General features: G+C 33.5%; 1 protein-coding gene across 1 annotated transcript; it reads left to right on the top strand.

The window, feature by feature from the left end:
* The first annotated feature begins 8,656 nt into the window (after window positions 1-8,656).
* Window positions 8,657-9,586, top strand: LOC142851236 (olfactory receptor 4C15-like). The gene has a single exon (XM_075975134.1). The coding sequence runs from the start codon at window positions 8,663-8,665 to the stop codon at window positions 9,584-9,586; it is 924 nt and encodes a 307-aa protein (XP_075831249.1). The 5' UTR covers window positions 8,657-8,662.
* Window positions 9,587-17,319: the final 7,733 nt, after the last annotated feature.

The following is a 17,319-nucleotide window of genomic DNA, read 5'->3' as shown; positions in this document are numbered from 1 at the left end:
TGTAGATGATAGAGATAGTTAAAGAGAAAATTTAAAACACCCTTAAGGTAAAGGAGGAAAAGACAAACAAAAATTTTGAAGAAACCAATAAATCTCTTAAAGAAAGCCAAGGCAACCAAGAAAAAACAGAAACAACCAATTCAAACAGTTCAAGACTTGAAAACTGAAATGGAGGAAATGAAAAAAACACAAACTGAGGGAATTCTGGAAATGGAAAATCTGGGTAAATGAATAGGAACTACAATGCAAGCATAATACAACAGAATACAAGAGATGGAAATGGAAAATCTGGGTAAATGAATAGGAACTACAATGCAAGCATAATACAACAGAATACAAGAGATGGAAAAGAGAAACTCAGCTGTTGAAAATAAAATAGAGGAAATAGATCCATCAGTCAAAGAAAATGTGAAGTCCAAAAATTCTTAACAAAAAATAACAGAAATCTGAGACATCATGAAAAGACCATACCTAAGAATAATAGGGATAGAAGAAGAAGAATACCAGCTTAAAGACACAGAAATATATTCAACAAAATAATAGAAGAAACTTTCCAAACCTAGAGAAGGGCATGCCTACAAATGTCCAAAAAGCTTACAGAACAGCAAATAGACTGGATCTAAAAAATTTCTCTTTGTCATATAATAATCAAAACAGTAAACACACAGAGTAAAAAATAATATGAAGAGCTGAAAAGAAAAATCACCAAGTAATATACAAAGGCAGACCTATGAGAATTACACCTGGCTTCTCAATGGAAACACAGAATCAGAAGGTTCTGAACAGTTGTGCAGCAGGCACTAAGAGACCACGTATGCATGGCTAGACTACTATCCTTGGCAAAACTTTCAATCACATAGAAAAGAAAACAAGATAGTCCATGACAAAACCAGATTTAAAAAATACCTGTCTACAAATACAACCATACAAAAAGCACTCCAACACAAGAAAGTTAGCAGCATCAATAAAAACACAGGCAATATATAAACTCACACCAGCAAACCCCAAAGAAGGGAAACACACAAACAATACCACCAAAATATAACAAAAATTAACAATCACTTGTCATTAATATCTCTAAATATCAAAGGACCCTATTCACCTATAAAAAGATGCAGACTACCAGAATGGATATGAAAACAGGATCCATTCTTCTGTTGCACACTGGAAATATACCTCAACCTTAAAGACAGATATTACCTTAGAGTAAATGTTTGGGAAAAGATTTTCCAATCAAATGGACCTAAGAAACAAGCAGGTCTAATTATCCTAATATTTACCAAATTAGATTTCAAAATACAATCAATAAAAAGAGATGGAGAAGGACAGTTCATACTCCTTGCAGGAAAACCCCATCAGGATGAAGTCTCAATTCTGAACATCTATGCCCCAAATACAAGAGCATGAATATATGTAAAAGAATCATTACTAAAGCTTTTATCTCACATCAAACCCCAAATACTAATAGTAGGAGACTTCAACAGACCACTCTCACCAGTGAACAGGTCTGAAAGACAGAAACATGTAACAATGAGAGAGGGCCTGCTTGTTCATCCTGGCTACCTGGCTAGCTTACACCTGAAATAACCACACAGAAATTGTATTAATTAAATCACTGCCTGGCCCATTATCTCTAACTATTGGCTAACTCTTACATATTAGTTTAACCCATCTCCATTAATCTGTGTATTGCCATGTGATAGTGGCTTACTGGTAAAGATTTAGCATGCCTGATACTGGCCGCTCCATGGTGGCTCTCTGACTTTGCTTTCTTCCTCCCAGAATTCAGTTCTGTTTTATCAACCTACCTAAGTTCTGTCCTATCAACTAGGCCAGGGCAGTTTCTTTATTCATTAACCAATGAAAGCAACACACAAACAAAAGGAATTCCTACACCAAATACATAACAGAGAAATAAGAGAATTAACAGATATCTTGACTCAACTGGACTTAACACAAAAGAATATACCTTCTTCTAAACACCTCATGGAACCTTCTACAATATTGACCACAAACACAGTAACAAAGCAAACTTCCACAGACATAAAAAAAATTGGAACAGCCCCTGTATCTTACTGGATCACCATGGCTTAAAGTTAGAACTCAATGAGACTGTTTCTTCATTTTCAATAACTTTATGCAAATCTTCAATAATAGTGTATTTTTCTATTTTTTTCCCTTAGTGAATGTTCCTCTACTGACTGGGGGGGGGCATGAAACTATCCATAAGAACATCTAGGTTGTCAATAAATTAATATGTTAGGTCACAAATTTGTCAAATATTATGCAGCTATCTCAACTAAATTCCATTTCAATGACCAAATATTATATTTTCTTTTTATAAAATTTATTTTAGTGAAAATGCTCAAAGTTAAAATGCATTTGCTTCTAATTTCTCTTTTTTTTCTTTTTTTTCTTTTTTTTTTTGGTTTTTTGAGACAGGGTTTCTATGTGGTTTTGGAGCCCGTCCTGGAACTAGCTCTTGTAGACCAGGATGGTCTCGAACTCACAGAGATCCGCCTGCCTCTGCCTCCCAAGTGCTGGGATTAAAGGCGTGCGCCACCACCGCCCGGCCTTCTAATTTCTCTAGATGCTGCTCATATGTCCCTCTCTGAATACAAACTGTGGCTTTATCTGTGATTAATTTTTCCTATAATTCTGGTATATTCTTTCAGCTTGAAATATATATATATACATACATACACACATATATACAACTTTATAACCATATAGCTCTATACACACTTATTTTATATATCTATATCTATATATCTTAAGTGACCTTTTGTTTTATGTTCTTTTTAACTGACTCCTTGATTGCTGCTCTAGAATAACAATTTTAATTGGGTTTATAATATTTTTTTCTTTTTCATGAGTAAATATCTCAATTGGACAATACTCTATAATCTGTCTTTTCTATAATTCTTGTTACTTTGAGGAAATTCACTAGTGGTTTCTTGTAATCACTTTCCATCTATTCCTGTAGCTTTCTAAACAGAAACTATGTGAACAATCAATGAGCCATCATGGATTGATTTGAATATAATATTTGATTCTCCACAACCATGTACCTGTTCATTCTCCAGTCTAATTTTTTTCATCCCAGGATTGAAAGTCAAATTTAAAACATAAATTTCAAATTTATAAAGATAAACATTTATTGTAGTTCTTTAGGTAATTTCAAAGCTTCCCTCATACTTATTTCAAATATCTGAAATAAGTATTGATGAATATTTATATTGATGAATACTAACATATTCACATTTAATTAAACTAAGTTTAGTCCTGTGATCTCAGTTTAGTTAAACAGTTGCTTTCTTTCCCTTGTCACATATCACTCATATTGATGCCATTTTCTCAAGAAAATATAACTTTTCTATTTTTAATTTCAGAAAAACTATTTGAATATAACCAAATGCACACAATTACATGTAAAATGATGCCTGAATTTATTTGAATTCAATTAATTGTTTCAAATTTGTGTATATCTTTCTTTTAATAGACAATTCCAATAACTATACCAACATATAGCAACATAAATATATCATGGCATATTAACTATCAATGGAAAAAATATGAGAATAAGGGCATTAACTCGGGATTCAGGAGGTTTGGCCTTTATATTGGCATATTATGTTCTGCTAATCTTATTCAGCTTTCCATATCATAATATGGTGATAACATTGCCTTCTTTTGTTCTATAGATTTAAAATAAATTGCTTAATGAATTTTACAACACTAATTATAATTCGAGTCTATTTTCATTATCATAATGCTAATATAATCCTATGATTGGCATGAGAAATAACTACTTTGACGAACAGTAAGTTACATCTAGTGTGATATATGCTGTTATAGTAACAGGTTATAACTGAAGCATATTATATCTGAAAATGTTTCAATACCACAATGTAGTTGGGGTACATAGATAAAATACTATAATGAAAAATCATAAGTCACAAAGTTACACACATAAATGGTTAATTTAAACATTTAATTTCCAGACTCTTCATAAATATTCTTACTTAGTTCATTTGTCATCAAATATTGAAGTTGATTAGTAGCTGACTGATTTCTTTTTTCATATTGAATCATCTTCCACTGGACTCAAGGAAATGTTAATTAAATGTGAATGCTGTAGATGTTCTGTAATATTCAGAGAAGTAACAATTTTTATATTGTTTACAAATGGCAATGGAATTAAACAATTGAACTCTATAGGTTATTTAAGTGATGATGCCCAGATACTTTTCTCTATGAGGTTAGAAAACTAAGTAGAATAAAATGCATAATAATGAACAAATCAAATGTTTTTCCTTGTTTGGTCTTTTCTAAAAGCTCCAGTGAGTTAAGCACAAGTTTTCTCTTATGTTTCAGGCTAAACACATTGTTATTCTAACATGACATTGACCAGCTATATCTGCTCTATATATAAAAAAAGAAAGTTTGCTGCCAATATTTTACATTTATTGTTGAAGTCAAAGAATCTCTAAAATCATTTTATAGAATTAAAACATAAGGTTTTGACCAGTGAATAAATATTTCCATGGGTAAAATGTACATTTTATTTTTGATAAACATTCAGCTGCCTCAAAAATTTGTGTTTTATTTGTATGTACATAATCTTGTCTCAGCACTCAGTTCTTCATATTGAAATGTAGAAATTCAAAGAAAAGAAAAAAATTGTCTAATTGTTTGGGGACATAGAAAATCATAAAATAGCAAGGAAGTAACACCCTCCAACATTATGTCATGGAAAATCATGATGATGGAAAGTTCCTAAGCCCTGAGGTGGGCGGTGCTACATGCCCTCAAATCCCATGGAAAATATTTTTAATTCCAGTTGTAAATCGAGAAGGAAACTTTTTATTCTTTGTTTTTCCTTTATAACCTACTGCAGAAACCTTGTGGGGAATAGTGAATTGCTGAAGATGCCCCTCCAATTTATTCATGATGAAAGAAAAAAATTAGAATGAGCCTTAGAGTTTGACCAGACACTGAGTAAAGCTACTCCATATGAAATATGAGAGTATCATCATGAGAACTTTTAAGTAACTGGTTGACAAAAGTGAAATTTTTTATTAATAAATTCTGTTATTTCGTTTTCAGAGGGGATCTACAATTAGACTGTAGTGTTTAAACTGTGGCTGCTAAGATCGGTGGTGAAAGAAGCAGGTATAACATCTATGACACCTGTAAGACAGTACTTGATGCAATAATAAACATCCAGTAAAGAACTGTATCTCATAAAACCTGATTTAAAGTAGTCAGAATTTTAAGTGGGGTGAAAAGAAGCCATTCTTATGGGTTTAATGAAATTAATATTATATTTAAATTTTATCTATGAATTAAATACAACTCAGCTAAAAATGAAACAAGCATGTTTTATTTTACCTTTGAAACAGAATTATTGTTAAGCATATTTTCAACCTTTAACACTGTCCCATTTTTACATTAAACAGTAAATTTTTTATTTGTCTCCGGAATCCTGATGTAGAACCATGGAATGCTGCTCTCTTTCTACTTACTAATGTACAACACAGAATTTACCATGTCCACAATCACACACCGGTCAACACCCTAAGAACAGACAATAAGGTAAGGAAATGACACAGCTCAAGGAGCAGAGTATTCTGGGTTAAATGTGTTCACTTGATGTTTGTGAATAATGCTAGGTTTCTGAAATTTGAATGTTCATGGAAACTGAACATTTGGAACCCTGCACTATGTTGGTGCTGGTCATGGCTCAGTGCCTCCTTTAAATCAGACGAATTAGCAAGACACCAGGCTTTAGCCATCCTCTGAAATGAACACTAACGGAAACACATAAATGCCATCTCAGCCTGTTTCATTCCAGAAACAGCAAGATTATGACAACTGAATCATCTGGGGCAACCATCAGAGCATCAGTAAAAGCTGAGAGATGGTTTCAAAATCTAAAGGGGACATAGTTACCAGACTGTCATGTAAAGGAACATTCTGAGCTAGGTAGGTGAGGAATTAATGCTTGATTCACACAAACATCTCTCTAGGCTTATTTTAGGCAGCTCTCCCTTTTGCTAGGATCAATAGTTGACCATCTTCTGTTATATTGTTTCCCTAATTATTTTACCTTTTTAGTAATATTTTAGGGCTGAGGTTATTAATATAAAAATCCAAAATTGTTTATACTTTAAAAATTATTATTCATATGCTTTATAAAATAATTAAATGAATGAACCACTTTTATTGTCATTTTAAGATTTATAATTAAATATAAAATTTGCATAATGTTTAAAGGACACATTTTATTACTATCCTTATAATTTTTTTACATGTATTTTGCTTTAAAGCCCATTGAAATCAATATTTTCTATCACCATTGATACATGTTTTGTAAAATGTGATTACATTAACTGAATGGTGGACTCTGACCTTGATATGTGTTGTTTTCTCCATTTTAGGTTAGAGGATATAGAAGTACCTTAATTTGCTTAAAGACCAGAGCTGCTACATGAACAATCTGGCATTGCAAGGTATTTGATAATAGAAATTAAGTTTTTAAATTAATTTTTATTTTGAATAACTTAATTGAGAAAGCTCTCTAAGGATATAGGCAGGAAGAATTAATCAATTTAAGTTTTGTTTTCCTTTCACTGTCCCAGTGATTTTGATCTTCTTGACACAATGGCATCTAGATCTAAGCACAGTGTCAAACTTTTATCTGCAGACAAAGGACACATGATACATTTTTGTTAGTGATTATGCAAATTTATTTAAGTAGTCTTCATTCCTCATCAAGGAAACTTATTTTTCAAAAGACAAGGACCACAATAGAAAACTATATATACACACCTAAAGCTTAGGGAACCTTTCTGAAAAGCAGAAGGAAAGGTTGTAAGATCAGAGGTTTGGAGATTTTGTGTCCGATTGTGTCTTCTAGCACTATCTACTCCTTAAACAAATTCTCCCAACATGATTGCTTAAACTTGAGATAAACAATGATGATGCCAATAAACATATGCCAAAATGGACAGAAAAATGTCCACAAGGCACCAATCCCACACAGACTATAGACAACTCAAGAATGTTGAGAGTGGGAGAAATAGTCTTCCCAGGGGAAGAACACACAAATTGGTCATCCAATACTAAATTCTCATCCCTGAAAACATATTTGAGCACTATTACCAAGACTGAACCATACATATTATATCTGTGTGTGTATTTACAAAGGAATATATGTCTATCCATTTATGAATATGCATGTAATAACAATTAAGTAAAAGAAAGACTTGAATTTGAAAGAAAGGTGTATGGGAGAATTTGGAAGGAGGAAAGGTAAGGGATAAATGTAAATGTAACTACATTATAATCTCAAAAATTGTAATGCATTTCAAAATGTATGTATTCATCACTGTGATTGGTTAAGTTCTTTTTTGTTTATTTTTAAACATATAAGAAGACTATAGTAAAATTTTAAACACTGTTGGTGACAGTATAGCTGGAATGAGCATTAGAATGTCATTCTTTTGAATGTGTAGTGTTTTCTGACACCTATTTTCTCTTGATATTATGCTTGTGTTCATGATACTATGTTTACCTGTTCTCTTAAGAACCAGTTGAGAGACATTCTTATCAATTTCAAACACAGAAATGTCATGTGAGGCTGTGAGCATTTTTAGAAGCTTAAGTAATCTGCTTCAAGTTACAGAACAAATAGTTAATCCTGTATTGGGCAGGTCCGAAAGAGCCAGGAACTGATTTTCTGACTCATTTCTCCCCATTCTCTTTCCTGCTTTAGCCCCATGCTGCACTAGCTGGACCATGAGTCATGCATTGGCATGCTTTCCTTGATGAGAAATAACTGTTGGATTATGCCATGATCATTTGAAGTTTGTTTAATCCTCTTGTTACTTGGAAATAGTTTGTAAGTAGTTTTGGAATTCATAGTACAGACACCGAGGAGAAATGAACCTGAGAACTGAGGACAGAAAGTCATGCACATTTTGTATATTTATTAGTTTTATCTATTATGAAATAATTTTTGACTTCAAGTAGAATTTACTCACTAGAATTATTTTTAACTTCTACAATAAATACTATTATTTTGTTTACCTGTTTTTAACAAAGAGGTATGAAGATGTAAATATATTCACAAACATGTGCTCCTTGACTGATACCTCAGTAATTTGTGTATAAAACATCATCTTTTAATTTATGTGCACTGATGGAAATGAATGAAAAATCTTTCTGTGAGTTAAGCATTTACTGGATTACTTAATAACTTAGATTGATAATAGACAATCACCATAGGAAACATTGTTATGCTTTGAATTCTAACATATCATCATAATCATAGGAACTAAGCACATATTTTATACTTGTACATTTTTTCTTCACAACATGTAGCTGTTTCCTTTCCCATGTGTAGAGAACTCTACATTTTAAGTATTGGATAATTAATCTCTGCTCAATCTGACTGATCTTCAACTATCACCCTGAAAATTATTCTGTTTTTTCTTTTATCATTCTCAATGAAATCAAAGCACTGAAAGAAATTTTAGAACTGGCCTTAGTAAATTATTGGTTTCTGCAATACTGTAAACGGGAATGAAGCAAATGTTTATCATCATTGCCAAATTATATGCTCTGTGTTGAGAATTCACTTTTTTCCATGGAAACCATGGAAAACCGGAGTTTTGTACCTGAGTTTGTCTTTCTGGGTCTTTCACAGAATCCAAATATTCAAAAACTGATATTTATCATATGCTTATTTGTTTACATTGCAACTATTGGGAGCAACATGATGATTGTGGTAACCATTGTCTGTAGCCCTACACTGCTGGGCTCCCCCATGTATTTCTTTCTGACTTTCCTTTCTTTACTGGATGCGAGCTTCTCCTCTACCATGACACCCAAAATGACTGTGGATTCTCTCTATGAGAGAAAAACTATCTCCTTTGAAGGATGCATGATACAGCTTTTTGCTGAACACTTCTTTGGTGGGGCTGAGATGATTGTTCTGACAGCCATGGCTTATGACCGCTATGTGGCCATTTGCAAACCTTTACACTACTCTTCCATTATGACCTGGAGGCTCTGTGGCACTCTGGTAGGGTTGGCCTGGGCAGGAGGTTTTTTACATTCTACTGTACAAATTCTCTTCACTTTGCAGCTGCCCTTCTGTGGACCCAATGTCATCGATCACTTCATGTGTGACTTATTCCCACTACTGGAGCTTGCCTGCACTGACACTCATGTCTTTGGCCTTTTGGTGGTTGCCAACAGTGGATTTATCTGCATCATAGTCTTCTTCTTGTTGCTTGTCTCTTATGGCTTTATTTTGCTCTCTCTGAGATTCCACAGTTCTGAAGGACGATGGAAAGCTCTGTCTACTTGTGGGTCCCATATTGCTGTAGTGGTCTTGTTCTTTGTCCCATGTATATTTATATATGCAAGGCCTCACATGTCCTCCTCCTTTGACAAAATGATAGCATTATTTTACACTATGTTATCCCCTTTGCTTAATCCTATTATTTATACTTTTAGGAATAAGGACATGAAAAATGCCATGTGGAAAGTATGGAAGAGACTGGTAGTGGTTTAAGATGAAAAGTTAAAAAAAGTTACACTTTATCAAAATTAATATAAACAGAAAAATAATAAAAAGTAGTTCAAATAAAAACTAGAGTATGACTTTTACCTGTAATGAGTAAAGGAACTTCTCCAGAATTGGCATTATTTTGTGGGTTCTAAAATGCTGTTATTCCTTGTATATTGGCTATGTCCACAGAGTAGCAAATAACCACTTGTAAATTAAAGAGAATTGAATTCAGTACTTAGGTTCTATTAATAAAAAAGAATGAATCAAAATTATAGCTACAGTGTTGACTATCAACTTTATGTTTTCAAAATTCTGAAATTCAAAATATAGACATTTGTATAAAAATTTGTTCAATCTATATAAATAGAACCGAGTTTATTATTTTGATCTCAGTAACAGTCATAATTTAGGAAGGACAGAAGGAGAGTCCCTAAAGAACTACTGTTGGTCCCTGTCTCTTGTGACTTCATCATTTGTTGTAGAGAGCTCGGGCCCCTTGTTCCGTCCCGCCCGGCTAGCTTACATCCGAAATAATCATATAGAAATTGTATTAATTAAATTACTGCCTGGCTCATTATCTTTCTACACCAATCATTTCCCTGGAGCTCTTTGCCGTTTGCCAGAGAATTTGAATCACTTCTTGATATCTTGAGAAATAATAATTGGTTTGTCCATTCCAATACGTACATATTTTCTTTTTTGGGTTGAGTGATATTTTATAGCAGTCAGCACGGGACAGGAAGTGGAAAGTGACCACAAGTGTTTGTCAATGAGTGTCCCTTATAAAAAATAACTCAGAAAAATTCTAGAGATGCTATTGAATTAAAATATTTGTATTGTTGCTATATTTCAAATTCCTCTAGTTCCAATATTACTGAAACAGTAAGGAGAAAAAGGTTGAGTGTTCTGAAAATAAATAAACCATTCTGTTCTTTCCTTAGTCTTTCATATTTTCATAGCCATGTTCATAGACCATATATGACCATTTTCAAGTCCTTAGTTGCTCTTCTGTCATGAACTGAGTATCCTGATGAGGCTATCCTGGTCTTGGGACTTCTTGCTTTCCATCATTCATATTCTTATTACTTTGTAGTTATTTTCCTCTAGACTCAATGTTATAATCTTTTGGGTGTGACTTATCCCCACTATTGTATAATTTTCCTCCCTAAGAATAGATAAAGTAAATGACAGAAATTATTTGATTTGTTATCATCCTTTGGGAAATCTCATAAATTATTAAGTTTTAAATTGTTATCTGGACAAGACATGTCCATTTCAACAGAGTCAGATGTTTATAACCAATCATGGATATTCTAAAGGGGTTTTTCTTCGTGTTTTTGGGGTTTATTAGCTGTGTAATCTAAGAGTTCATATATAACATTTCCACACACACACATATTGTGTTTGATCATATCCCTCTCTTTAATTACTCTGATCCCTCCTTACATTTTCTCCTTCTCATTCTTAGTGTTTTTTTTACTTGCTTGTATTTCTTATTTCTTCTCTCTTTCACTCACATATCAGATAAAACTAAAGTAGGTTTTGAGTTGTGAAGTGGCTCATTTTCCTTGACACATTGTTCTCTTGTTCCACTCATTTTTTAAACAACATAATTGCTTACATTTTTTTTTACTTTTATGTGTAAGTTCATCACTTGTCAAGCTCTTCTAAATAATAGATTTTTAATTTCTGATATTATTTTCTGTAATTTGGTTATAAAATTTCTCCCTTGATTTTCTTTCTTCATACTCTCCCATAAAACCCTTCATGTTATTTTTCAAATTCTAAACTTTTTTGTCTTGTTCTGTTTTTATCATTACTGATGAATTAGAAGTCAGAGGAATCTAAAGAACATTCAAACTTGAATTTGTATAAACAAGTTAAGATAAATCTTCTACTCAAAAACCAATAGATTTCATATGTATATATATGTGCATATATATATTGCTCTTCATATATTTCTCATAAAATATTTTCATTTAAAGATAATTCTTGTTATAGGTTTTCCAAAACCAGAAATATACTTATTTTGCAGAAATACAGAATTCATTGTGACAGAAATCTACTCTTACATTTGGTGGGAACACAGCAATTTGCTTAAATTCTACAGAGATGCTGTATCCTGTCCATTACACAACAGTGTTCTGTCCCTAAACATGATGCTATATTAAAACATTCTCAAACAGCAATCCAAGAACATTTAAAAAGAAAAGAGTTAATATTTGTAGAAGGCATAAACAAATTATGCTGTTGTAAAGAGAAAAGAATGTTGCACATGAAAGAAAATATAAAACGTTTAAATATCTTTACCACCCCCTAACCTAACCAACAATGTATATGTGTGTGTGAGCATATGTGTGTGTTTCTGTCTGTCTATGTGTGTGTGTGTATATATATATATTTATATATATATAACGCATATATACATACATTGTTGGTGTATATATATATATGTATATATACACACACATATATAAGTTAGATGCCCACCCTACATCAAATAACCCTTTATTTTCTGTGGTTTTTTGAGTGGAAAGAAAGTTTTTAATTTTATCACTCACACAACTTGCCACATTGGTTGATTTCACACATTAATCATCCATATCTAAAGTGTGCTGGATGCTCAAAGAACTTCTACCAGGCTCAAACATGGCAAACATGGCTCTGATAGGCCTTGTCCTTCCCCCATTCCCTCTCTCTTGCTAAACCTGTCAGATTGCATTCCTAAAGCTATCCAATGAGGTCTATTCCCTTTTGGGGCCACTTTTTTACATCTGACTCATTCTGAGTCTGTTCACAAAATCCAACTACCAAAATATCATGGGCCAGTAATCAAAAATTTCATTTGGCCCCCATTGACATACCCAATTAGAAATTCTAAACCGATTTAGGCTCATTCTAACACAGATCTCCCCTTTTTCCTCTTAAAAGTTACACCAGCAAAGTTATTTGGTGCTGTTTTTGTCCAATAAAGTTCTAGCCACCTTGTCTTTTTGCCATGTTCTATAAAGAAGCATGTTATGTTTGGAAATTAGTGTTTAAGTGTGGTCTGTGCCCAATCAGGTTCAAGAGGAAGTATCTCGAGGTTCTTGGGTGCCTTTGTCCTTCTTGTCCTATGACTATGTTTTCATAATCAAATATTTTCTAATGAAAAGCACTCAAAAGTTCTTCTATATTGACAAAATAAGAATAGGCTGCCAATAAAAATGTTATGCTCACCATCCTATAAAAAAAAGCCAAAAATTGAACAAATCACAGAACAGAGAAGTAAGAAATATGAAAATCAGGGCAATACAACTTCTTTAAAGGACTGTGATTTCTTAACTTATAAACAAAGAAATACCTAAAAATGTAAAATGACAGAAGATAATTTTTAAAATCCTGTAAAATGATCAATAATCTGAAAACAGACACAAATAATCAGTTAAGTTTATCTAGAACATAGTGACAAATTAACAGTAAGGAAAATATCAGCAAAATCAGCACAAAATAAACATGGAAAAAGTTCAGCAAGGGAGAAAAAACTGTGAAAAATGGTAAAAATATTTGAAATTAAACACTAATTAAATCACATGAAAACTATAAAGAATGCATGGCCAATAGTCCCCACCCAGAAGAAGAATATCATACACTTTCACTTTCTTCCTCATCTCTCCCCCAACAAACAACTTGCACTAATTCTGTTGCCCGTGGTGTGTTTTAGTGGCATACCTTGGCAAAGCCCACTGGAAGAAACCCACTTTGCTTTTTCATTAATCCTTTTTACTACCCCCTCTTGTTTAATATTATTTTTGCTCATGTATGCATATATATGCATGCATACCCACTAAGTTCATTTAACATTATTTATGTTTTTCATTTGGAATTTTGCAATTTATATGAGAGTCAGTCCCTGGAAAAAAATGAAATTCCCTCTCTCAGCCACCATTTACCACTTGTAACTCTTCATCTAGCTGTAGGACTTCATAGAATTTCCCCTATCTACATAGGCATGATAACTGGTGTTGTCATTACTCAGGCTTTTTCAGGCAACCACAGAGTTCTGTTTTCATGGGTATAAATTTCCTCTTATGTCTAGGGAAACTATTTAGCATTCAACGTTGTGGTCTTATGGCTCTTATCTTTTTAACTCATCTTTTATGAATTCTTTGAGCCTTGGGTGTACGAGTTCTTATTGTGCATCTATTTGTTGGGCATATTACAGTCACTTAATCAACACTGAAGATTTTCAGATCTCTCTAAAAGTTGCTGCCTGGTGCAAAAAGGAGCCTCTTTGATGGAGGGTAAGAGCTACACTAATCTGTGGGTACGAGTAAATATTTAGAATGTAGTTAAAGACTATAGTAGTGTAGGAAAATGGCATTAGTAAGTTCTCCTCTAGGTTCTATTACCTCACCAGTTATGGGTAGTTGGGTAGGATTACAGTACCAGGGATAAATTTCCTCCTAATCAGGCCTTAATTCCAAGAAGACAACTGTTGTTTACCCCTAAGACAAAAGTGCCACTATTGCACTGATAGGATTATCTTACAAGGACAGCCACTGCTTTCTTTCTTAGACTTTATATATGGTTGGGATTAACAGTTCCTTTCCTCCCTTGATAGCTTGCATAGCAACTTTCAATACAATGAGAACCTAACCTGAGAGAGTAGGCTTCCAGGTCAGTTTCCAGTTCAATTTCCCCTAGTCCTCTGTCTGAAGAATGTGGTATCTTTGGCATAGAGTATTGCCTTCATCTTTTAGAAGCAAATAATGACAATGGCAACAGCTCATATATTATTTTAAAAATATTTGTATTTCTTATGTTGTTTGATTTTTAGTATGTATAAATGATCTTTCTTCCATTTGACTAATTCTCTATTGTAATAATATTTTATTTATATTTTAACAAATAAAGCTTGCCTAAAGATCAGAGCACATAGCTAAGCCACAAGAGGCCTGGCAGTGGTGGCACACACCTTTTATTTTAGTATTCGGAAATCATACACCTTTAATCCCAGCACATGGTGGGTGAAGACAGAAGTGATATGGCTGGATGGAGAGACAAATATGAAGCAGATGGAGACAGAGGCTCAGTGCAGTCTAGAGTTTGGTAGAGATGTCTGAGGACAGAATTGCCCCTTTGGTCTGAACATTGGTAGAGGTAAAAGAACTTCCTAGTGGCTAGCACTCTGCTTCTCTGATCTTCAGCATTAACCTCTACATCTTATTATTAGTTTTATTATTATTATCAATTAGAATTCCATGATTACTCTATCATGCATTTTAATCTGTCATTAAATCCATGTGGTGAGTTCTTCGCTTCTTTGAACATATTTTTTAGAATATAAAGTTACAAAATTCAAATTTCTACTTTGTAATTTGTAGGTTTCTGTTGTTTAAGTTCACTTGTAAGTGGTTCTCTTCTTATTATCTGCATCATCTATATGTTATATACATTTGTTTTTCTTATTCTTGTCTTTCAGTCACACTTTTGTAGTTGTTTGTTTTTACTCTTTTTGCTTTTTGTAGTGGTCCATCACCTCGCTTCCAAATAAATCACATGGAGCTTTATTCTTCCTTATAATTGCCCAGTCTTAGCTTAGCTTGTTTCTAGCCAGCTTTTCTTATCTTAAATTATCCCATCTCCCATCTAACTTTTGCCTCTGAACTATTTTTTGACTCTATTTCTGTGTACTTTTCTTTACTTTTTCCCTGTGGATGGATGTGTAGCTTGGTGTCTGGGTGTCTGATCCCTGAAGTCCTCCTCTCCTTGCTCTGTCTTCTCTCTCCCAGATTTCTCTATTAATCCTCTCTGCCTGCCAGCCCTATCTATTCTTTATCCTGCCTCACTATTGGTCTTTCAGTGCTTTATTAGATCACCAGTTGTTTTAGACAGGCAAAGAATCACAACTTCACAGAGTTAAACAAAGGCCATATAAACAAAAGGAACGCATCTTTACATACCGAAACAAATGTTCTAGATTATAAACAAATGTAGTGCACCTTAAAATAATATTCTACAATAAACTCTATCTTCCACCTTTTTGGGGGGATTTCTTGAATGTCATATCTGGTATATAAAAATTGTACAAACAATTCAAGCCTGTTTACACAATCCACTTCTTTGCAGAAAATAAATAAATTTATTTATTTATTTATTTATTTATTTGAGTACAGAAACAGCCTCACAGTTCATTGGCTCTGCATTTCATTAGCACTCCATGTTGTTCTTTTTTTGATTTGGGTACTGTGAAATGTTTCTTTTTGCTTCAAAGATGACAAACACATAGTCTCTTCCTATTATTTTAGAGTGGTACCAGATCTGGGTTATAGAGAATGTAGAGAATAATCATGAATCTGGCATATTTGTAGGCAATATATTGTGTGAATATTCTCCATATATTTCTCTTAATGAAGCAAGCACATTCCAATTTTGACTTGTTTTAAGCACCATATGATTTAGAAACACTATCACCTTACTTAGATTAAAACAAACATTAGTAATTCCTTGAATTCAGCTTGAAGAGACTTAAGCAATTGCATCGATTAAACAAATTCAAGTCATCAATTCTTTCAAAACTTGTCAGTTTTCAATTTGCCTGAAAAATGAGATAAATCTAGTAACTCCAAATGTTTTTTTTTATTTCTTTCAACTATGTTTCTTCTGGCCTATGTATTAGCTAACGATTCTGTAAAAATGTAATGATCATGATGACTTTCTACCTTGATAATTTTACAAATTGAATATGTTTCATGTATATTTTACCATTTACTCAAATGATTGGCAACATTGCTTAATGTTTATCTTAGAAAAATTCATGTAATCTTTGGGATTCCTGATTTTATTTTATTTGACCAGTACATTGAAAACAGACAACTTATTAGTTTATTTTTCTTTTTAAAAATAAAACAAATTCTTTTTTTCATTTTACATATCAATCCCAGTTCTCTCTCCCTCTCCTCCTCCCATTTCCTCCACTTCTCCACTTATTTCCCCACCCTACCCACCATCCATTCCTCAGAAAGGGTAAGACACTTTGTTATGGGTAAGGTCCAAAGTCCTCCCTACTATATCTAGGCTGATCAAGGTATCCATTCAAAGAGAATAGGTTCCCTAAATTTCAGTACAAGCAGTAGGGATAAGTCCTGGTGCCACTGCCAGTGGCCCCACAGTCTGCCCCTGTCACCCACAGTCAGAGGGACCAGTTTGAACCTATGCTGGTTCCTTCCTTTTCCAGCTTTAGTTGGTGAGCTCTCATTAGTGCAAGTAAACTGTACTCATCATGGTCTTGACCTCTTTGCTTTGCTCATATTCTCACTCCTCCCACTCTTCAACTGAACTTTGGGAGCTCAGCCCAGTGTACCACTGCAGGTCTATGCTTGTGTTCCCATAAGTTGCTGGATGAAGGTTCTATGGTAACATTTAATATATTCATCCATCTGACTACAGGGCAAGGCCAGTTCAGGCATCCTCTTTTTTTTTTTTACTTAGGGTTTTAGCTGGAGTCATCCTTGTAGGTTCTTGGGAATTTCTCTAATGCCAGGTTTCTTGCTAGTCTCATAATGGCTTCCCCAATTAAAATATCTCTTTTCTTTCTCTCATCTTTGTCCTCCCTCAATTTCAACTATCCTTTTCCCTCAAGTTCTTCTCCCCCTTCTTCCCTTCTCTTGCTCTTCTATCCTTCCTTCTTCCCCAACCCCCTTACTTTTAATTTTGTCAGGCAATCTTGTCTATTTCTCCTTTCCAGGCCAACC

This window comes from Microtus pennsylvanicus, chromosome 5 (assembly GCF_037038515.1).
Source record: "Microtus pennsylvanicus isolate mMicPen1 chromosome 5, mMicPen1.hap1, whole genome shotgun sequence".
Classification (NCBI taxonomy): Eukaryota; Metazoa; Chordata; class Mammalia; order Rodentia; family Cricetidae; genus Microtus; species Microtus pennsylvanicus.
This window is presented reverse-complemented; position numbering and strand designations above follow the sequence as displayed.

Coding starts and splice junctions, on each gene's coding strand:
- LOC142851236 (XM_075975134.1), top strand. CDS start 8,663: ATGGAAAACCGGAGTTTTGTACCTGAGTTTGTCTTTCTGGGTCTTTCA.